The sequence below is a fragment of the Macrotis lagotis genome, chromosome X, assembly GCF_037893015.1.
Source record: "Macrotis lagotis isolate mMagLag1 chromosome X, bilby.v1.9.chrom.fasta, whole genome shotgun sequence".
NCBI classification, from domain to species: domain Eukaryota; kingdom Metazoa; phylum Chordata; class Mammalia; order Peramelemorphia; family Peramelidae; genus Macrotis; species Macrotis lagotis.
The window spans coordinates 318,228,125-318,251,672 of NC_133666.1; the positions used below are offsets into that span (position 1 = coordinate 318,228,125).

The 23,548-nt window shown below is 35.9% G+C and overlaps 1 protein-coding gene across 2 annotated transcripts in view; it reads right to left on the reverse strand.

The window, feature by feature from the left end:
- The window catches only part of PIK3C3 (phosphatidylinositol 3-kinase catalytic subunit type 3), a 227,165-nt gene extending 209,442 nt beyond the window's left edge, over positions 1 to 17,723 (reverse strand). Inside the window, exons 1-4 of one of the 2 annotated variants that reach the window (XM_074208286.1) lie at positions 17,578 to 17,723; positions 13,482 to 13,670; positions 10,083 to 10,226; positions 5,237 to 5,366 (exon numbers count right to left, since the gene is read on the reverse strand). In XM_074208286.1, the coding sequence (XP_074064387.1) occupies positions 5,237 to 5,366; positions 10,083 to 10,226; positions 13,482 to 13,670; positions 17,578 to 17,645 (531 nt within the window). In that variant the 5' untranslated portion in view covers positions 17,646 to 17,723. The remainder of the gene's footprint in view (positions 1 to 5,236; positions 5,367 to 10,082; positions 10,227 to 13,481; positions 13,671 to 17,577) is intronic. The other variant, XM_074208287.1, reaches the window with a different exon arrangement.
- Between the last annotated feature and the right edge of the window lie 5,825 nt (positions 17,724 to 23,548).

Genomic DNA, 23,548 nt, shown 5'->3' on the forward strand with positions numbered 1-23,548 from the left:
AAATTTGCATGAAGGGCATTAAAACTGTGCATATTCTGATCCAGCAATAACACTTCTAGGTCTCTATCACAGAAATCACAAAAAAAGGGAAAAAGGCCCACATGTATAAAAATAATTATAGCACCTCTTTTTTTGTAGTGGCTAAGAACAGGAAATTGAGGAAATGCCATCAATTGGGGAATGGCTAGACAAATTATGGTATATGAATGTGATGGAGTACCATTATTCTATAAGACATCATTAGTACAAAAAAATAGCTTGGAAAGACTTTCATAAGTTGATGCTGAGTGAAGTGAGTAGAACCAAGAGAACAATTTATACAATAACAGCAACATTATGTGATGATCAACTATGATCTTCTCTTAGTAGTTCAGATATTAAGGACAATTCTAAAAGTCTTGTGATAGAAAATGCCACCCATATCCAGAGAAAAGAGCTATGGAGTCTGAATGCAGAAACAACAACCCTTACCAATAAAAACTGTCAGTAGGACAATGGCAGAATTCAATGATGATATCTCAGTTTTGTTCTTCTTCTCTTAGTAAGTTTTAGTTTATTTTTTAAATATCAAAATAATTTTCCAATGATACCTTGCCTCTCACTGAATCTTCTCTTGCTATGTAAAAAAACTTAGCAAAACAGGGCGGCTAGGTGGCATAGTGGATAAAGCACGGGCCTTGGGAGTCAGGAGTACTGGGTTCAAATCCGGTCTCAGACACTTAATATACCTAGCTGTGTGGCCTTGGGCAAGCCACTTAACCCCATCTGCCTTGCAAAAACCTAAAAAAAAAAAAAAACTTAGCAAAACAAACGATAAATCATTCCATACCTTCACAGCCTACCACTCTACCTAGAAGATGAAGATATGCTCTCTCTTCTCTCTAAAACCAAAACTGGTAGCTGCAATCATTTTGAGTTTATATATTAGTGTTGGTTCTGATTTCTTATGGTGCAATGATATTTTATGAGCCATATACTACATTTTATTTAGTCATTCCCCAAATAATGGGCACTCTGTTTCAGTTTTTTGGCTCCTACAATGACTGATATGAATATTTTGTCATGTATTAGACTTTTCTTTTTTTGCCACTGCTCTCCTTGGGATATATGTACAGTATGGTTGGGTCAAAATTCAATATGGTTAGGGCGGCTAGGTGATGCAGTGGATAAAGCACCGGCCCTGGAGTCAGGAGTACCTGGGTTCAAATCCGGTCTCAGACACTTAATAATTACCTAGCTGTGTGGCCTTGGGCAAGCCACTTAACCCCATTTGCCTTGCAAAAACCTAAAAAAAAAAAATTCAATATGGTTAGACTAATTCACAAAATCACCAAGAGTATAAATATGCCTACTTCTTGACTGACTCTCTAACAAGCACTTTTCTGAAGGGAAAACAGGAATCAAAGGATAGGTTAGAGATGTAAGAAATCTTAAAGGTTATTTCATCCTACCCTTGCATTTTGCAGATAAAGAAATTGAGACTCTAAAAAAGTGATTTATTGATAACTAACATTTATATAGGACTTTAAAGTTCAACAAGAACTCTATATACATTATCTCATTTCAGCTCACAACAACTCTGCAAATGCTGCAAGTTATCATTACTACTCTCTTTGTAAAGATGAAAGAAGTTATAAGTAAAAAGGTTAAGTAACATGCCAGAGTAACACTGATAGTAAATGTCTAAGGGGAGATTCAAAAGAGGCAGTTAGATGGCACAAAGGCTGGAAGGGTAAGGGGGACCCAAATGCTGATATATAAAGAATTGGAAATGATTTAACAACTTTCCAACTCTAGGTTCAGCACTTTAACATTGTTGTTACCTGTTAACGATAGCTACCTAAAATAGTTAACATTTAGACAACACTTACAATGGATCATTTGTTAACTTACAAATATTATCTTCTTGAATACTCACTAGAACCCTAGAAGATAAGTGCTATTATATGTTTGAGGCTGGATTTGAACTCCAGACTCAGAATTCTAGTCACCTAGGTGCCAGTTAGAAAAACCTGAATTCAAATCCAGCTTCAGATAATCACCAGCTGTATGACTCTAACTAATCCCTCTGCTAACCTCAGCTTTCCCATTTGTAAAATGGGGATAACAGTACTTCCTAGAATTCTTGTGAGGATAGAAAGAGATAATATTTTTAAGGTGCTTAACAAACGTTAAAGCACTATAAAAGGGCTAGCTAATAGTAGCAGTAGCAGTAGCAGTAGCAGTAGAAGTAGTAGTTGTAATTGTAGTAGTAGTAGTAGTAGTAGTAGTAGTAGTAGTAGTAGTAGTAGTAGTAGTAGTAGTAGTAACTAGGACTTCTAAGCTACTATTTACTAAATAATAACATTTTGTCTGACAGATTTATTGTGAAAATCAAATGTGGTAATATATTTAAAAGCATAGTATATTTGAGCCAAGTATATTTAAAAGCATTGATTTCAATCAGAAATAGAAAACTATTTTTAAAAGCAACTTTTTTCCTCTGAAATGAGAACATTTAGTTTTCCCAAAATCTCAGAAAGCATGATCAGCTTCTATATAAGAATCAATGAAAGAGTTGGTAAAAAATACCAAGAAATAGTATTCAAAGAGAGAGAGGAAGTCCTTCAGCAGTGTTGCATTAATGAAGCATTTTATTTTTACTAAAAAAGTAATTACTGACTTTGAATTTCTAGAGGACATCACTCAATAGTAATGAAGGATATAAAAGCACAGCATGATCCAAAAAATTCAATCAGTTTAGAAATTTTTAAAATAGCATGCTACTTGTAGGAACAAGGTATATTGGCAAGTGCATGACTCTAATCAACACCAAAAAGTGTGTGTGTGTGTGTGTCCATTTTATAGACTAGAAAAAAACGAGGTGGAAAATTTATTACCTACTGATAACAGAAGTACTCGAATATTCAAGAGTATCAATTCAAGGTATTACACACATTCTCTTACAGTACTGCTAACTGACAATGTCCAGTATAAAATTAAGACCATTGCTAATTAAAAGAACATGGGAGGGGCGGCTAGGTGGCTCAGTGGATAAAGCACTGGCCCTAGAGTCAGGAGTACCTGGGTTCAAATCCGGTCTCAGACACTTAATAATTATCTGTGTGGCCCTGGCAAGCCACTTAACCCCATTTGCCTTGCAAAAACCTAAAAAAAAAAAAAAAAAAAAGAATATGGGAACATGGCTAAATGTCCTCAACAATTAGCCAGTTCTCATTACTGTTTATTATGTCATTTGTAAGAATTCTAATGAACTGTGATACATAAAAATGAGAATATTTCTATGTATTAAACAAGCTTCAATACAAACTTTAGAAGGAAAGTCAAAATTCTGAAGGCTAGTCATGTTTTGTTAAGCGTCAGCTCTCCCCACTCCCCACCAAAAGAAAGAAAGTAATGTAACATATACAAAATAGCACCACACCAGAAACATGAACACTTGCATTCTTTAAACAGAGCTAAGAGTGAAAAAGTCACATAGGTGGTTGTTATAACAAATTAGTATGGATTCCTTCATCAAAAATAATTAGAAACATTTCATGCTAGAATCTAAATAATTCTTTTAATATAGAAACAGAGTAGATTAACGGGGCAGGTACAGAGCAGTCTATTTTTCTTCCTAGTCTTTTTCCCCCTCAAAGACCAGGGATTTAAAACTTTGCCTATAACATGGATCATAGTGCTGATCTCTAGAAACAATTTAAGAGATTTTGTTTCACTATACTCTCTTATTATGTATTTGAGCTTCAACCTTGCTTGTATTATAATAACTGAAGGCAATAAATGAGCTGATTCTAATGAGTTTCCTATTAGAAACTCAAGGTTAGCTAGCTTGATAAAAGACACATAGAGTAGTTTAAATGAAAAGTGAGTTTATTGCTATGATAAGTCATTGGAAGAGAAGGTAGACATGATTATAACTTCAGAACTTTCTATACTCCTTGTTCAAGAATGAACAAAATCTCAAAATCCTTGCCTTCAACAGGCAAGCTAATAGACAACCAAATTTTAAACACTGACAACAGTATATTAAATAAAATGTCTGATCATTAGGTGGCTTTGATATCTTTTCCATAAAAGAGAAATGCAATTAAGTGGAGTAATCAACAAAAATTTTAAGATGAAGCACAAATACTAACCAATTCTAGATCTCATTCTTCTTGATTAATGCTTCTTCCATATGAACCTTGAAACACCAGGTTGAAAAACTATTTTAACAACATATGGTGTAGAAGCTTTCTTGAGATAAAAATAGTCATCCATATCAATGACAGGATATAAAAGTAACATGTTAGCAGAACAGCCTAAGGAAATTTTCTTCTCAAACAAAATTTAAGAGGGTTTTAAATATCTAGTTAACAGTGCCCTGCCTAAATGGAGGAAATGCTAACAAATATTTATTCAATTTGTTGAATTCATTTACAACCTTGATGGAATTTGTTGAATTCATTTACAACCCCTCTCAGCTGTCCAGAGAGCTAGGACAACCATATCTGACAAGATTATGGACTATAGTATCCCCAACCAGAAGAAGAAAAACAAAACAAAACAAAATACACAGAAAAAAAAACACCCCTACCAAAACTGATGAACACTTTATAAAAATTATCTCTTATGTATCTCTTTCCCTTAATTCAAATTCATCATACCAAAAACTACTAATTAGTAAATATATTTAACAAAATATGTATATAAAATGCTAACCTGACTGTTCCCACCGAGGGGAGGGGGGTGGGAAGGAAGGGTAGAGGGAGGCTTTGTAACTTGGAAATATACATGTACAAATGGATGAAAATAAAAAGAAAAAAATAACAAAAAAAATTCAAATTCATTTCATCAAATAATAAATTCCTACTATGTTCAAGACACTGCACCAGGTGCTAGGGATACACATATTTAAAATTTAGAATCTCAGAGCTGGAAGGGACTTACAAATCCCCTCCAATTTTAAAAAGGAATTTAAAAAATAGCTACAGTATATACAACTTACTACAAATAATTTAGAATGTTTAAAAAATACATCTTTGGAATGGAAAAGGGAAGATATTTCTTTAACTTCTAAAATCAAAATGATTATCTAATTTATAACATTTGCATCCTTAAAGGAATCGTAAAACAAGAGAACCGTTTCCCCACATTTACCCCCTTTTCAATGAAGTCTGTCTCATAATTAATAATTTTCCTTGAAAAGACATAGTAAAGAGTTTCCCACCTGTTCTAATTATTTCTTTTTTACCTTAGCTAATCGACTCATCTGATCCTCTGAGAGCGTACTGCTTGTCCTGCCAGGAGTTTTTGTAGGTTCAGATCCATCTGCTTCAACATTAGGCCAGACTTTCAAGTCATGCATTCCCTGACGGAACATGCTAAGGGAAAGGCACATGTATCAGTAGAGGAAATAAATGAATGCAGCTGATTATGGCAAAGTTTATATTCCTAAGCACAGAGAAGAAATGAGAGTCTCTACTGCCAAGTTTTTAGGTCCACAGTGAGTTGTAAAGCAATTAACAAAGCAATCACAAATCATGTAACAGCCATAGTTTTTCACATGCCACTTTCCCCTCCATGGGCACTGATATTTCATTTAAAAACTAAAGAGTTGGATAATACTAAAGAGAATTGCACACTTAAGTATGACAGTGGCAACATCTATAAGCTTTTTTATTATAAAGAAATCCTCTAGCTTAGTTGTCTAATTTCCCCTTTTTAGAAACAGGTAAATTAAGACCCAAAGAAGTTATGTAATTTGCTCTAGATCACGGGGTAAAAGACCTGGGAATCAAACCTGATTCTCTGACTCCAAACCCAATTCTTTCCTTAAAATTTCCACACACTACAGTAGGAAATGACTTCAGGGTAATCTAGTTCAACATCTTATCCAATGTAAAAGTACCATGATTAAAGGAGATAAAATAAAATACAAAATATTTGTACATTAGCTACATTCTTAAGGTCATGAAGATAAGGATTTTGTCTTTATTTTTGCAACTCAACTAGGAAATAACAGTGATCTGAAAATATTTGGTACTCAATATACTAGCTGTTTATGAAAAAATAAATTCTTCTCACTAAATATATGGAGGTGCCCCCCCCCCGCCTCAAGGAAACTATCACCAAGGTCATCAGGTGATGATTTTTTTTAGCTAAAGATATAGATGACAAATATCTACTAAGATGTGGAGGTTTTGTAATCTTTGCGAGAAGAGAAAAAAACATTCAGATTAAAATCACAGACCCATCTGAAATATCACAATGGTAAGTAATTGGAGTCATCTGAACAAATTTTTTCTAATTTCCAAAAGAAAAAATGGTGTATCTTATCAAAATTGACCCTATATCCAATGATGACCATATAAGACCAAAAAAGCCTGTGTCAAGGGTGAAAGATAACAGACAACTCAAATATTAATACTGATATCTACAAAATATTAAAAGATCCAGAGGAAGGCTCCAAATGTTTCATTCCATAAATCCTCAAAGGACAAGATAATGTTCAATAATCAAAGGGATAAGAAAATTATAGATGACTTATATTCTACACCATATAAAAAGAATGCTCATAAATGAAGATACATTTCTAATAAAATAATGAAGTACCTAATAAACTCAGAATGTTTATTCTGAAACAAAATATACCTACTCTCTTCTAATTAATCAATTTCCATTTGGGAAGCTACTTCCAAACAACTGTAAGAGTAGTTAGCAGGTTAGCAGGAGGCAAAGGATTTTGTAATGATTAGGGTTGCTACATTAAATTACTGCCTTAATATTAGTTTGCTTTCCCTTTCAATCACTAACAGCTTACAAATGTATCCCAATTTAAAATTCTAAGCCACCTAAAATAAAGACTAAAAAAATTTTGTTCTAGGGCATAGATAGTTCCCATTTCACCAAACACTTGTAAATGTCAGGTAGATTAAACAGTGGTATCATGTAGATTTTTACATTTTGTACTTTGAAAAAGAAAATACTTCTAAAAATGATATATTATATACTATTAAATAATTTATATTTATTTTCTCCTACTTCCAAAGGAATGTCTAGTACTCACTATTCCTAGTTAAAAAAATGATTAATTGATATAAGAATTTCCAATATCTCATTGAGTTTGTTCAAGCAGGTATGTTTTACCCCCATTCAAAATACTGATCCTCAGCAAAATTAAATGCCTTGACTAGTTAAAACAGAAAATAGGTAATAAAGATTCTAATGTAGGTTTTCTGATTTCAAATGCAGTGCTCTTTGCACTAAACCATATTGCCTCTCTTAAAAAGACACTTGGCATACATATAAATATGTACTTTTAACTATCATTATAAGAGAGCAGTAGTTTCCTTATAGATTTTCATAAGAGAAATAAAATGATTTCCTTGGAATCTTTTAGATATGAAAATAATGTAGTGAAGTAATAATGTCCTTAGGTATCAAGTTTAAAAACAAATGGGCACCACCTGGTATATGGATTTCCATAAGAAAAAAACGCCATGTCTGCTCCCACAAAAGCTACTAAATAGTGACTATCTCAGGGAGTGTAAAGATTCAACTAACATACAAAGCAATGATGGTGAGGAGTCTAACCTTTGGATATTTAACTTTAAGTAAAATCTGGAAAAGAGGAAAAAATAAGAACTGTGATTTATATAAATAATTCCTCAGCTTTTTCAATAGCATAAAATAGGATTCTCTTTTCTACCTGAAAATTAGAACCTATCAGTGACACATAAAACAGAAATGACTAATAACCAATAAATGTATCTGCAGTAACAAAGAGCTCCCAACACAGAGTACTTTGACTAGCTAAACTCAAATGTATAAGAAATAAGCGTATTTGGCAGCAAGTTGATTCACCAAGTAACTTAAGGGTCCCTATATGAGGGGGAAGGGGTTATGCCAAGTGACTGAAAATGATGACTTCCCTTCTAGTGACACTAATAGAACCTCAGCTCAGAGCCTCCCAGCTTCCAGGTAGCATAGCAGAAGAAGAAGAAGACAGCAATGTAACCATTTGGGAAATTAAGTTTGCCAGGCAGGACAGAAAACCAGGCACGGCAGGTGGGCTCTCCTACACTCTCAGGTCCAACCTCCAGCAACAGCTGCTTTACTGCTCCAGCTCTTAGTGCCAAGTTGTTCTATGGTAGCAGCAGCACTGACTTCAAATTTCACATTTGAAAGCAATATCTGCAGGAGAGATCTTCTGCTATCTTCCAAGCTATCATTTCACTTGCAGGGCAAAGAAGTTATCCTGGCCTTATCTTGATAAACTAGACTAATAATTTCTTAGCTATTCACTGAAAAGCTCTGGTTCAGCTTGAACACTCAGTCATGGAAGAATAACTGCTAAAGTCAAAGTGGCAGAATTGTAAAGAAATATGCATCAATAAGGGAAAGCAGATTTTTAAAAATATGTTATCTTATCATACAGGCATATATATAAAGATATATAGACATAGATATATATAGATATAGATATTAGCAAATTAACAAGTTTAAATATTCTTTAAGCGTCCAATTGCTTGACAGCATTTTTAATGTTTTAAGGACATCTTCTGAAAGAAATGTAAAGAAAACTGTGCTTCCCAAACATGTACAGTACATTATAATTAAATAGCAATCCCAGAGTAGCACTGGATTATGCGATAGCAACCATACTATGCTACAATGTCATATACTTGTTATACAAAAGCAATGTCAATTTGCTATAGTATCACCAAAGAACAGGCCAGTTCCACTGGGTCAGAACTAAAGGGGGGGAAAAAAATATGAGATAAACATTTCAGAACTAATACAGTCTCCAAAAGTTATCATTTGTCTCTATAGTTCGATGTGTTCAGGCTTCCTTGTAGGACTATTAGGGATAATTCATACTGTCTCTACCAGGCAAGAGAAAAGGCAAAAGATTTAGAAAATTTCAATTGAAAATTTTACTTAAAGATTTAATTTACTTAACACTATAAGGCCAGTTTACTTTATACTAACTTTTAGAATGTCTATAGAATTTTTTGAGGTTGAGCTACATTTCTATGAAAAACAAATAATGCATTCTCATATTTTAGAAACTTTCTGAAATGAGATAGTAAATGCTTTAGCTTAATTAACTGGAAGACAAAGTAGTTTTTCTTTTCAATAAAATGTTAGCAGAAGCATCATTGAATTAAGGTGCTTCAATGAATTAAGGCGTGGAGGAAGATGTGCAGGAAAAAAAAAATCATATATTTCACATCCAGGAAAGTGAATTATGATAAAAGGCTCAATGAACTAAAAATATAGCCATATTTGTCAAAGCCCAATACAGAAGGTTGAGAACTACTGAAGTCCAGCAGATGGACTAGACTTTTAAAAACTTAGCTCTGCCTCCAGCACATTACCAAACGCTCTAGTGGAAGCCCCTCAAACATTAAATGAGGATAAATTATCTAGACTTAATTGGTGACTATAGGCAGGTCAATTCACTTCCCAAAATTTCTTTTCTCTGCTAAAAAATGAAAACATCATTTGTCCCATATCAATTATCCAAGGTCACTTTGACACTGAATGTATTTGAATATATCTTGAAACAAAGTACTAAAATTGCTAAAATTGAAATGAAAGAAAGTTCTAAAATTATATTCTTGTGTAAGAACCACAGTATGATATAGGTAGCTTACTGATTATACCCAGATTGAAAAAGGCAAAATGTTTTACCTCTTAAAAAGTTAGGGTGGGAAAAATATAGAAAAGTGGTTACTACTGCTGCCAAAATCTCTTCAGCCTATTCCAAAGGACTGTTTATCAGTTTCTCAAAGGCTGTCAGTCAATAAGATAGAGAAGGTAATATAGGGTTTTGCATTTGTTTTGCCATGGCAACCAAAGCCCTCCTGAGTAGGAGAAAATGGGAAACAATGACACTCTGGAGGAGGCATACCTCTGGCTCAGTAATTTCTCATTCTTGTGAATAACGAGAAAATGCACTGAGCCTGAATCCACTTCCCAGCATGCAAGCAACTAAAGCACATGCTGGGTCTTAAAGCACCATTCTTCTCCAAAGACAATGACAAGGGAGCCAAAAAAAGTTTGACAGAGGATGAGACAAAGAAAGTACTTACCCATATTTTCCAAAGAGTGAGACTGTTGTCCCTCCTACAGGGACTGCTTTTCCAGGGCCATATACATCCCATATGGTCAGAGCCACCTGTGCATTCCTAGGCAGGTCAGGATATTTCACTGGTAACTTTAACCATTCATTCCAACTATAAAATGGAATTGAATATTGTTATTTATATGAGTTTTCACTTAAAGTGATTATAAACAGGAACAGAACCAAAGAAGTTGGCCTTAAAAAGCTAGGTCAATGCTAAAAAGAATCAAATTGAAGGCAAGTTATTATAAAAGCTAAACAAACTTTTAAAAAACAGAAATAGGACATTTTATGATTCATAGTGCTTCCACAAAGGTAGATGAAACACTACAAAAGGGAAAAAAGATCTCTCCTTTATCACATAGAGGATACTGCTATGGTAACTATTGAAATATCAGAGATGGATAAGTGCTGTTCCTTTAACTAAGGCATGCTCTTTTCCACCAAAGATCATTTAATTATCATTAATAACTTTAGATACTCTCATTTTCAAAGCATTTTCACATATATTAATCTCACCAGGGATGTCTGTTCCTAAAAATGCAAAAAAAAAAGTCTTTTCTTACCTTCTATTCTTTCCCTTTAATAGCTGACATTTATATTGTGCTTTATAACTTACAGAGTGCTTTACATATATTACCTCATTTGCCTTTTACAATAGCCCTATCAGTCTTGGAAAACACTAAGATTGCCACTTCAAGGATAAGAAAACAGACATTGGAGACAATAGGAAGAGCTTGTCCTAAATTGGAGAGTTAGTATAGAGCTGGAATTCAAATCCAGGTCCTCTGACTCCAAAATTACTCTCTGACAGTTTCCTCTAGCATTGAAACTTAACACTGGAATCATTTGATAATTAGAACTCCCCTAATCAGTAGAAGCTTTCCACAGTCCCAAAAGAACACCAGGCAAGTGATTACTATAATCACAAAGTAATACACAGAAGACACACTCAATGATTTGGGGAAAAAACTTCTGTTCATACAAAATTATTCTCATAGGAGCATATCTCAATGCTATGTAATGAATACAAAGGAAATTTGGCTAACAGCACCTGGTTAAAAAAGAAAATATCCTGCAATTTGTTTAAATGCAAATGGAATAAAAAAAAACACAACAAAACAATAAACTACTAACTGCTATATATAACACCAACCTTTCAAGAACATGAGATAATTATAGGTGGCAGTCAATTTTATGGAGAATTCTAAAAGTTGTTAAATATCTTAAAATTTAAATGGTCTCTGAGCAGTTCTTAAAAAATAAGGCACATACCTTCAGAAAATCATTCAAAGTTATAGATAAGCTTAAGTAATTAAATGAATTCTTTAATTTCTACCTACACAGTAAGCCAGGCTGAAAAGGTAATAATAGGCATTATTCTCTTTTTCCAATGAGAAAAACTGCAGTGAGGTTAATTAACTAGACTAGAGTCAAAGAACATATCAGCAGCAAAATCAAGAAGTGAAACCTCCTCTTTCAACTCATAGGTTATAGCCATTAAAAGCTATAGAACAGAGCTAGATGATAAATATGCAATCTGTTGTATTCAATCACTCAGAAAACAGGGATTTCTGACACTCTCAAACAAAAAATTATCTCCTAATGGGAAAAATCATAAAGTATAGACAAAATATGTTTGGGGGGGGGGGGGCTCTCTCTTTACAATTGTTTATAGACTATTTATTTACTATAAATGGCACAGTACCATGGAAAGACTGGTAAGTTTTCAGTCCTGGCTCTGTCACAAATTGTCCTTGAGACCTTAAGCAAATTTCCTCATTTGTAAATTGGGGGAAGGGTTGACCTAAAGCAGAGGTATCAAACATGCTGATCAGGTCATTTGGCCCACAATAAGTTTATAATGTTATTGGAAAATATTCAACAAAATAAGAAAAAATGCAATCTAAGTCAACATGTTCATCATAAAGATCCTAATGTTTGGCCTCTGTTTTTAATCTGAATTTGAAACCACTGATCTAGATGATCTCCAAGGTCCATTGCAGCTCAAATTATATAATCCTATATGAAAAAGTTTATATCAATTATTTTACTGTTTATCTGTCAGATACAAATTTGTTCAATTCAAATATTTCATAATTTTTAGTATTAAGAGTCATGCCTTCTCATGACTCAGCAAAGTATTTCAAAGAACTGAATTTTAAAGAACAAAAATTTAAAAAATCATCTCACTTTGCATTAAGTATTTATTGCCCCTTCATAATTCAAAGTACAGTGATTCTAAAGGTATTTACCCTGACTTTAATCCTGTCACATAAAACATCTTACTTTGCTAGACTAAGCCCCATTAATTGCAAAATATTTCCTAAATTGCAATCCTAGTTTGCCTATCACTACTTTTTAAAAAGGAGGGAAGAGCAGATAAAATTAGTAATTTTAATTGCCTTTTCTTACTTTTTCTGAAACTCAAAGAATTTATCTTGTGTCCATGCATTTTGTATGATTATCAAACAGACCAGTTTTCAAAAGCACTCACTGGACCTACAGCAAAGTGAACTTTTTTTCACTTTCTCTTTGCTCAAGTGTGAGGTAGAATTACAAAAGCAGAAGGGGGTTACAAGATCACATATTTAAGGAACCATCATATTCAACCCCATCATTTTACAGAGGAAACCAAGGTACAGCAAGGTTAAGTATCACTAAAGCTCACAGAGATAGCATCTGAGGCATAACTTGAACCCAAGTCTTTCTGAATAGAAGTCCAGTGTACCATTCACTTACACCATCCTCTTACTATCTCCCCAACCATATTCTTTTTTTTTTGCAAGGCAAATGGGGTTAAGTGACTTGCCCAAGGCCACACAGCTAGATAATTATTAAGTGTCTGAGACCAGATTTGAACCCAGGTACTCAGGACTCCAGGGCCCGTGCTTTATCCACTGAGCCACCTAGCAGACCACCTAGCCAACCCCAACCATATTCTTATGCAAAAGAACTTGACACCTTTGAGGATGAAATTAAACAAAAGAGAGCAGTAACCAAAATGGATAAAAAGGCAAAGAGATCTATCTCCACAAATATAAGCAACTAACACCTAATTGGTTTTGTTCAGCGATATGGAACAGGAGCAAAAAAAAAAATCTATCTGAAGTATGGATGATTTGGAATTTTTTAACTAAACCCAAAGTGCTTATCGAGTATTTTAATACACTGAACACTAGGTATATTCAAACATCTTAACAGTTAAAATATCATCCTATTACAGTAGGATCCTGTTTGAATTTCTAAATTATAAAAAGACAATGGACATTCAAGTTAAGAACTTTCTCTGCATAGGCCACCTAAAAATATAACAAGAAAAATGGGACTCCAAGATACCACAACACATGAGAAAACAGATACTTACTTCCACCTTGTACTAAAAGCCTTATAGGAAGTTCTCACAGGCAAAGCCAGAGGCTTCCCTTCAGCAAAAACTTGACAAGTAACATAAAGATCAGAACAGGTCTCCTGGTATAATCCTGAAAACTTCAACATAGGATCTTCTAAGACAGCTTTGTAACTCTTTTGTTCTCTCTTTCCTTCCAAGCTTCCTCTAAAAGCAAAAGAAATCATAACAAAGAATTAGGAATTCGATAATCATTGAAAAAAATACTAAATTCAAGAGAAGAGACTTTGTAGGCAAAGGACTTTTTCTTAAAATTATTCATGAAGTTAGTTTAATAAAAATTCCTCATCTATACAGAAGCCATGGGACTAGACATAGACCCACATCTCTCACACACTATACCAAAAGAAGGTCAAAATGGGTACAGGATTTACCATAGACCAATTAACAGATCATGAAATGCTTTTTCTTCTGGATCTATGGAAAGGGGAAAATTTGTGACCAAACAATAAAGAGAGTACATTATAAAATGCAAAACAGATGATTCTGACTATATTAAATTAAAAAAGTTTTGTACTAATAAAACTAACACTGCCAAGATTAGAAGGAAAGGGGTGGCTAGGTGGCGCAGTGGATAGAGCACCGGCCCTGGAATCAGGAGTACCTGAGTTCAAATCGGGCCTCAGACAGTTAAAAATTACCTAGCTGTGTGGCCTTGGGCAAGCCACTTAACCCTGTTGTGCCTTGCAAAAAAAAAAAAAACTTAAAAAAAAAAGATTAGAAGGAAAACAGAAAACTGGGAAACAATTTTCACAGTCAGGGGTTCTGATGAAGGTCTCATTTCTAAAATACATAGAAAATTGAATGAAATTTATAAGGTTACAAGTCATTTCCCAATTGATAAATGGTCAAAAGATATGAACAGGCAGTTTTCAAATGAAATTAAAACTATATGTAATCATATGAAAAAATGCTCCAAATTATTGATTAGGGAAATGCAAATTAAAACAACTCTGAGGTACCAACTCGCACCTATCAGATTGGCTAAGAGGACAAAAAGGAAAACAATAAATGTTGGAGAAGTTGTAGGAGGATTGGGACATTAAATATACTGTTGGTGATTCCAGAGAGCAATTTGGAACTATGCCCAAAGAGCCATAAAACCAACTGATCATACCCTTTGCCCAACAAAACCAATACAAAGCCTATCTCCAGAAGAAATCTTTAAAAAATGGGGAAATTCCCACATGTTCCAAAATATTTGTAGCAGCTCTGTTTATAGTGGCAAAGAATTGGAAATTGAGGGGATGCCCATCAACTGGAGAATGGTTAAACAAGTTATGATTCAAGAATGTTAGGAATAATAACTGTTCTATAAAAAACCATGAATAGTTGGAGTCTAGAGAAACATGGAACAAACTGCATGAACTGATGCTGACCAAAAGGAGCAGAATCAAGAGAATACTGTGCACATTAACATGGTGATTTGATCAACTATGATGGATGCAGTTCCCCTCAGCAGTTCGGAGAGCTAGGGCAACCCTAGGAGATCTGTTACAGGCAACACAATCCATATCTGGACCAAAAAAAAAAAAAGGTACAGAATCTGAATTTCTCTAATGCTTGCCCTTCCTATACCATGTTAAAAGATAATTATGTACCTTATAAACATGCAAGTGGATAAATATTGAAAAACTTTCACAATAATTGGAAAAATAAAATAAAATAGGGCAGTTGGGTGCCACAGTGGGTAGAGCACCTGCCCTAGAGTCAGGAGAACCTGAGTTCAAATCTGTTACCTCTTCTACTAATGATAGTGGGTCACTAAATCATTGTCATACTGAGTGAGTTATATGACCTATCTGAGGTACAGCTTGCTCACTTGCAAAACAAAATATTTGGATGATTACTAAGATCTATTCCAACTCCATAATTAAATATTCTTTTTACTTTAAGAGAGCTATTATTAGAAATGTTTCTCAAACAAAAACCATTAAACACAAGAATTTCTTTTTAGCTTAGGCAGGGCTCCTAAACAACAACTCACTGGTGATCTTAGTCACTGCCAAATACCATAAACAGGAAAGGAAAAGTATGAAAAATATTTAGAAAGTAACAAAGATAATATTATTTACTGGGGGATCAGAGGACAAGGGAATGGGAGGGAAGGAAAAGGTGACTTTAAACTGTGCATATTAAATTTATTTTAAGTGTTTCTTGAAAGGGAATAGAAAATATGTATTAAGTACATGACGTGTACTTAATTTTGTATTAAGTACATGACATATAATGTACTTATATGTATGCTGTACTAATAGTGTCTCACACATAGTTGGTTTAATGTTGAGATAATAACAGATCACATGATCAATAATGTTTGCTTAATGGTAACTTCCCTATAGTATCTCAAAATTCATCTTGAAAAAACATACAGTTCAGTGACATCAAAGTTCCAAATTAATTCTACATATTCTCACTTTGCAAATTCCAATCTTTTTACATCTACTTTAATTCAATATCAATTTATTGAATGTCTACCCTGTACAAGTCAGTTATGTATAGTGGATATAAAGTTGGCTTCAGAATTTGGAAAACCTGGGTTCAGGTTGCCTCATAATAAAACTCCAGTGGTTCCCAATTAACCACCTCTAGGATCAACTATAAGCTCCCATTTGGCATTTAAAGTTTTTCCCAAAATGCCTCCATGCTAACTTTCCAACCTCATTACACATTATTCCCCTTCACAATCTCAATGATCCAGTGAAACTTGCCTTCTTAGGATTCTTCACAAACTACACTCAATCTCATCTTTGTGCCTGTGAGCTGGCTATTCCCAACACTCCTCATCTCTGCCTACTGAAATCCCTAATTTCCTTTAAGAATCAACTCAAAAGGCGGAATTTTAGCCGCATCCATTTCTACTATAACATTTATCTGTTTTGCATGCAGCTACATTCAAATAGGTGCTTTTAGAACAGGGACTATTTCATTTTGATCTTTGCATTTCTAGCACCTGGCAGAGTGTCTAGTCCCAAGTAACCACTTAATAAATGCATATTGCTATAAGTAAAGGAAGGAAGAATGAAAGTTGTTAAATCCTTTTTTTTCACCTGGCAGAGTGTCTTGTCCTAAGTAACCACTTAAGAAACGCACGTTGCTATAATAGATAGATAGATGTTATTAATTCATTTTTTTTTTTGTTCAGTGACCCTGGGCAAGTGACAATCTGTCAGAGCTCCCATCAAATTAATTCGAAAAATGTTAAATGATCTGGGAAAGGAAGTAGCCTCTCCGTGAAAGTCCCAAACCAATTAAATCATTGAGTCTGTCTTTTAAGAAACAAATGTGGGGGTCAACTAGGTGGTGATAACGCACCAGCCCTGGAGTCAGGAGGACCTGAGTTCAAATTCAGTCTCAGAAACTTAACAATTACCTAGCTGTGTGACCTTGGGCAAGTCATTTAACCCCATTGCCTTGCAAAAAGAATTTTTTAAAAATGTACAAGGCACTAAGCTAAAATACTTAGAATACAAACGGAAAAAAGCTCCACTCATCAAGGGTGGCATCATATATTCTAATGGCTGGGTTTGGAGGTAATTGTCAGATGAGTCGGATTTTAACACAAGGGGATGAGTAGTTGCTGAGTCCACTAAGTGCAAGGGCCTCCAGTAGGAGCCTTGCTTTGAAAGGAGCTGGGGATTCAAGGTCATGGCTCCCGGCGGGGTGGCCCAGGGAATGAAGTGCTGCACTTGGCGTCTGGGCATGCCTGAGATTCAACTGTGCCTCAGTCACTTGCTGGCTGTGCCGCCGCCCAAGTCAATGGGGTTAATAGCTGCGCCTTTCCTCCCGGGGCTGTTCCGAGTCAGGCGGCACAACAGCCGCGGCGCACTGGCTCGGGATGGTGAGGCCGATGCCAGCCCTGGGGCCTCTAGGCCACCCGAACCAGAACGGCCTCTTCCCCCGGCTCCTTCCCCGAGGGAGGCCACGAGGCCTGCCCTCCCCGGCCTGAAGCCCCCCAGGGCCTGGCCCCGCTCCTCCCCGGGGCACCCGGCTCTGGGCCGCCCCGGCCCCGCCACCCGGGCCAGTCCCAAACCCCGCCCGCGGCCGCCCTCACATCTTGAGCTGCACGTTGATGTCCAGCTCGCAGCTGTAGATGTAGTAAAACTTCTCTGCCTCCCCCATGGCGCCGAAGCACAGACCCGGGCCTGCCGGGACCGGAGGACCGGACGGGCCGCCGTACCATAACACAGGAAGCGCTTCCGGTTCCTCCCCCTGGGCCCGACTCCGACCAATCGTAGTTCAAAAAACTCCAACGCGGCCCCGGAGCAGAGGTACGCATGCGCGCGTCTTCGCGTTCATCTTACTTAAGGGAAAGCCGCGGCCCGGAAGTGGAGTTCCGCTGGATTTGTGGCTTGACTCCTGGGTCATCGCGGCTTCCCGGGGTGCAAGAATGGAACTGTTTGGCCGTGCAACCGTTTATTAAGCGCCTCCTATATACCGGGCACCCTGATAAACAATAGGGATCAAAAGAAAAAAAAAGGAAAAGACAGCCCCTGTTTTTAGGGACAGTCAAATGTGAGAACATGCAAACAGCTTTGCCCAAATAAATTTTGCAAATATTCAGCTAAAGGGAGGCACTTGTATTCAAGGGGAATCAGCAAAGACTTCTGCAAAAAAGTGATTTTAGCTGAGACACGGGGAAACCAGGGAAACAGGAGGCAGAGAGACAGAGACAAAGTCGGGGAGAGAGAGGCTCAGGCCAGAGAGGTTACCAAAAAAACACCTTGGCAACAGATTGGAGGGGGCGGGAAGAGGGAGACAATGAGGTTGGGAGGGGAGGGGGATGGTGCCATAGTGACTGGGAAGTCAGGAAGAGGGCACAGTTTGAGGGGAAAGATGATGAGTTCAGGTAGATAATCAAGTGTGGAGTTGAAGCTAGTTAAGCTGCTTTCCCTAATTGAAGGTTAAAAATGAAATTTCAGTTACTACCCTGTTGGGAGCCAGGGTCTCTAAGCTGTTTGACACAATCGGGGCAAGAAGACTCGGGGCAGTCACACTGCCTGATGGAACAACATTTCCTTCTTCAATATATATAGGGATTCCATGTATACTCATATTTATAGGTCTATTATTAATTGCAAAACTTATTCATCCTAATAGTGGAATGACTATAAAGGAAGAATTTCAGAGAAATTCCTTGAATAAAACAGATTGTGAACTCTGTCCAAATTTAACAGGATTGCCTCTCCCTGAGGCATACAAAAGGCTTCAACATTATGAAATCATTGGAAGATACAGCACTGGGAGTTCCAGGGAGATGTCAGAATATATATAGGGAAACCAGATACAGGATGGGTTAGATAGATTTCCAGGGAAATTAACAGTTTTTGTCCCCCTTATCATACACAGGAATATATGATAAAGATGGTGAGAGAATAGTTAGTATAGGTAACCAATATGTGAACTCTAACAGCCTTAGTTTATTGGGAAAGAATAAAAAGTGATAGAAACCGTAGGGTCTACCAACAAGGGCTGAAAGGAAAATTAGTTATTGAAGGAGCCAACGGACAGGTGGACAAGCATAGCTACCCTCACTATAGGTTGTCAAGGGAGCATATCGAAAACATTACACATGCAGTACAAAAACATAGAAGCATTCCATTAAACAAATTATATCAAAGATTATTCTAAGGAAAGTTCTGTTTAATCAATAACTTTACTATGCAGCAACAAACTAGGCAACAGGCAGGTTGAGGTCATCACGGTCTGAGCAAGGACAAGAAAATTAATTACATGATTGATAATCACACTTGTAACCACTACATGATCAAACTTGTAACCATATGAACTATGTGATTAATGATGAAAATTGTATACTTTTGTAACCAAGGAATGTTTTTAGTTTGCTTGTTTCATATGATTCTAAGACTATAAAAATAAATCTAAGCAGCTGACAGTCAGTCAACCTGCTCCTGCCTTTACCCACTTGTTGACTCAACTCATTTCTCCGACTCTATCCCTCCTGTCAATTTCCAAGGACCCCGCAACCCCCGCACTACCCCCCCATATATCAAACAGGAAGAATTGATTTTCAGAAATTACAGGTCTGACCTCTAATAACAGAGGTTTGACCTCTGACTTTTTGTTAACATACTCCCTAAAATATCCCTTCACCTATTGAGAAACTGGGACAGACATGGAGCTGGTATCTTACATTTGGGCTTTACTGCTTGCTAATTGTATAGGTTTATGAAACAAAAGAACCTGGAGAGTCCTTAGAGATCATCTATACCAACTTCCACCCATTTTACAGATGAGAAAATGGAGAACTAGGAAAGGAAAATAATTTTCCCAAGTTTATCTAATTATTAGCAAAATCAAGTCCAAAGTTAGGGCTTCTGGTCTCAAATTCAGTATTTTTCCAAATAAACCAGATACAGAAAACATGAGGAGCAGTTATTTTAATACTCTGGTCCCCAGTTTCATCATTTGTGAAATGGAAATAATAATGATGCAGAGTAACTACTATATAGAAAATAGAATGTTAGCAAATAGTTAAATTTGTACTTTCTATGTTGATCTTGTGTATCCTGAGAAATATTATGTTATAGAAAAAAACTGTCTTGCATTATCCCTGAGAAAGTTTGCCTCCCCGTACTAGACCATGGCTTGATAAAAGCTAAACTGGGAACCCAAATCTTAGCTAAATAGGACACCTGCAGCCAGGAAGATTCTATAAGGACAGGCAGGTTGAGGCTAGAGGGCAACAAAGAATATTGAGATAGCAGATTGTTATCCAAAATGAACTTAGTATCTTTGAGCATCTTGACATAATCCACTAAACTACAACTGTGCCAACCTCTAAACCTTCCAGCACTGACACTATGCCCTATTTTCCTAATAAGTCGCAGCATATTCCCCATTAGTTGCTTATCCTCTAAAAACCAGTCTAAATTCAATAACCTTGCAATTGCATAATAAAACTTATATGTCCCTCCTATTTCTGAGTCATTTCTTTAATGAATTTATTTTAATGAATTTATTTAATGAAGTTCTAAACTTCAACAACAATACTTTGGAGTCATCATGAGGTTTAAACTGGATTAACATGCCAGAGTATTTTTAGAAACCTATAATGTATGACCATGAACACATTTTATTTCTCCTAGAAGACCTTTCCTTGTTGATTACAATCTCCTTCCAGGGCAAAGACTTCATTATATATATAAAAGCATACATTACTCATGCCTTCATTTCCCTTCCCAGAAGACTGGAATATATCTCCTTCTCCCTTACATCTACGAGAGTCCCTCTCTTCCATAAGATGCAAGCACATTCTTCTACATGCCTTTCCTGATTTCAATTTCCTCCTAAAATACTTTGTATTTAACTACTTTGCATGTATTTGTATTTATTCACTTTATATTAAGCTTGAGATATAGAGACATAGATATTTGCATTTCATATGCACTTGCTGTCTTCTCCATTAGAATGTAAGCTTCTTGAGAATAGAGGTTGTTTTGTTCTTGTACATGTATCCTCAGTCTAGCCAGTTCTGGGCACATAGTAAGCAAAACTTATCTCAGGAATATCCAGTTAAAGGAGACCCAGTTTTACAATTTCCTGGGTAAATTTACAATATTTGTTCTTAGAAATCTGTATACTTCTCTATCAAAGAAACCTTTTACAACCACCTAAATAAGAATTTGTGAAATGATCAGTATTGGGGACTCTTGGGTCCTTTACTAATGAAGAGAGTCAGCTGTTTTCCAAATTTTAGTTTTTTTTAAAAGAGTTGCCTAGAAATACTAAAAAGGTTACTGACCTGCCTACAATTCAGCTATTATTAGAGTCCAGACTGGAATCCAGGTTATCCTGACTCTGAAACAAATCTCTTATGCTTTTCTTCAAATGAATCCTTGACTTAAAAGAAAAAGTTACAGTTTTTTTTTAATGAAGAAAAATAAGTGGAAGTATCTTTTACAACTAGGGTTCATGGCCAACCTCAACTTTTTTTCAATGAAGTAGAAAGAAGGTAATTTTCTGAATGAGAGATGACAGTGAAACTCAGGCAAAGGAAGATTTAAAATAGTCATTGTGGGAAGTATATAATAAAGCCAGTCAGAGATAAATTAAAGGATAGAGGCAGCATGGTGCAGTGGAAAGAATGCTAGAAGGGGCGGCTAGGTGGCACAGTGGATAGAGTACTGGCCTTGGAGTTAGGAGTACCTGAGTTCAAATTTGACCTCAGATACTTAATAATTACCTAGCCCTGTGGCCTTGGGCAAGCCACTTAACTCAATTGCCTTAGAAAATCTGAAAAAAAAAAAAGAATGCTAGATCTGTCACTTATTAACTATTTGACCCTAAGTCATTTAAAGGCCCTTCATTTTCCTCATCTGTTAAAAGAAGGGATTGGTCTAGATGACTTATGAAATGGAGCTCTAAATCAAAGAACCTTTGATTGAATGTGGTGCAGTCAATGAGAATTTTTAGTGGGCATAGTTCTTTGTGATCTCTAATCTTCAGGGATTGAGAAGAGTAGAGAAGGTAGGTGGGGGGAGCGACCCAGGCTTGAGAATTTATTAACCATAAACAATGGAAGATGACAAGAGATCTGTCTGAAGATCACAGTGAGGTTGAGGAACAAATTTTAACAGGAGTGAGTCATCTAGAAATATAGAAAAACAGTGAATAGTGATCAGAGAAAACAATTTCAGAGTTCAAAATCTTGGAGGTAGAATAGTTTTGAGTATATAATGAAAGCCCAAATGATCACCTTCCTCAATGGGTAGCTGAGGTAGAGTGAAAAAAGAAATCATGGAGTAAAGAAAAGTTGAACAATTGGAGGGCCAGAGTATTGGGAATGTGAAGTTACCAAGACTGAGAGTAACAGATGGGATAGTATCGCCCATGATAGCTCTGGTGTGGGTCTGGACATGAATTTCCGAGAGTCAGGTTGGGTAGAAAAGCATATCCAAACACAAAAGGTGAAAAAGTGAAAAACCTACCAACTTTATTTTTGGAAGCTCAGACTTTTTATAGCAAAAACTTATCTCATGAATATCCAGTTAAAGGAGACCCAGTTTTACAATTTCCTGGATAAAATTACAATATTTGTTCTTAGAAATCTGCATACTTCTCTATCCAAGAAATCTTTTGCAACCACCTCTGGAGCCACAGATTATCCTAGGTCAGGGTTCACTGGTGAACCAACAGATCCATACAATGAGCAATAATCCACACATATCTTTGATGGGAAAAGTCACCAATTATATGTGAATATCACTCCCTGGGTCTGGTCCTCTATAGGATAGAAAGGGATTCAATTTAACAAAAATCTATTAAAGGGAGAGGTGAATGACTAAATAAACAGAATATTGCATTTTGGGCCTGTATAATAAAAGAACTTGTTTTGTTTGATCATATTTGCTATAAGGGTTTTACTTTTCTTTTTTCAGTGGGGGGCAGTAGAAGAGAGGGGAAAATAAATGCTTATCAATTTTTAAATAATTGATTTAAAAATAGTATTGTTTACTATGTACAAAGCACTGTATCTGGTATTGAGGATTTTTTTAAGAGGAGGTATCTATGTTCTAGTGAGGAATTCACTTTAAATAAATAAATATAAAATTGAACTGTAGGATAGAGAATTAAAAAATAAGAGAATAAAGAAATGTTTCAAAACTGATCTTTCAGTTTTCAAAGCTGATCTTTAAGTGAAGCTTAAGATTCTGAGAGACACAGATATGATGCAGGAATGTATTTCAAGTATTAGGGAGAAACCTGTGAAAAGGCACTAGAAATTAAATGCTAAATTAGTGGAATGGCAAATTGAGTTTGCCTGATACTTATGGTAGAGTACAGAAAGGGGAGAAATATTTATTAAATATGGAAGTGTAGGCTGGAGCCAAATTATGATGTCTTTCAGACAATATAGAACCAGGAAAAATTAATTTAAAAAAACCCCAACCAGATCAGACTTAGAATAGTTAATAAATGAAACTAAACACAAGTGTGAGGAATGTAGGGTGTTGGTCTTCACAGGGTGTGGAGGGAACCCTTAGGGAATCCATTACAAAGGG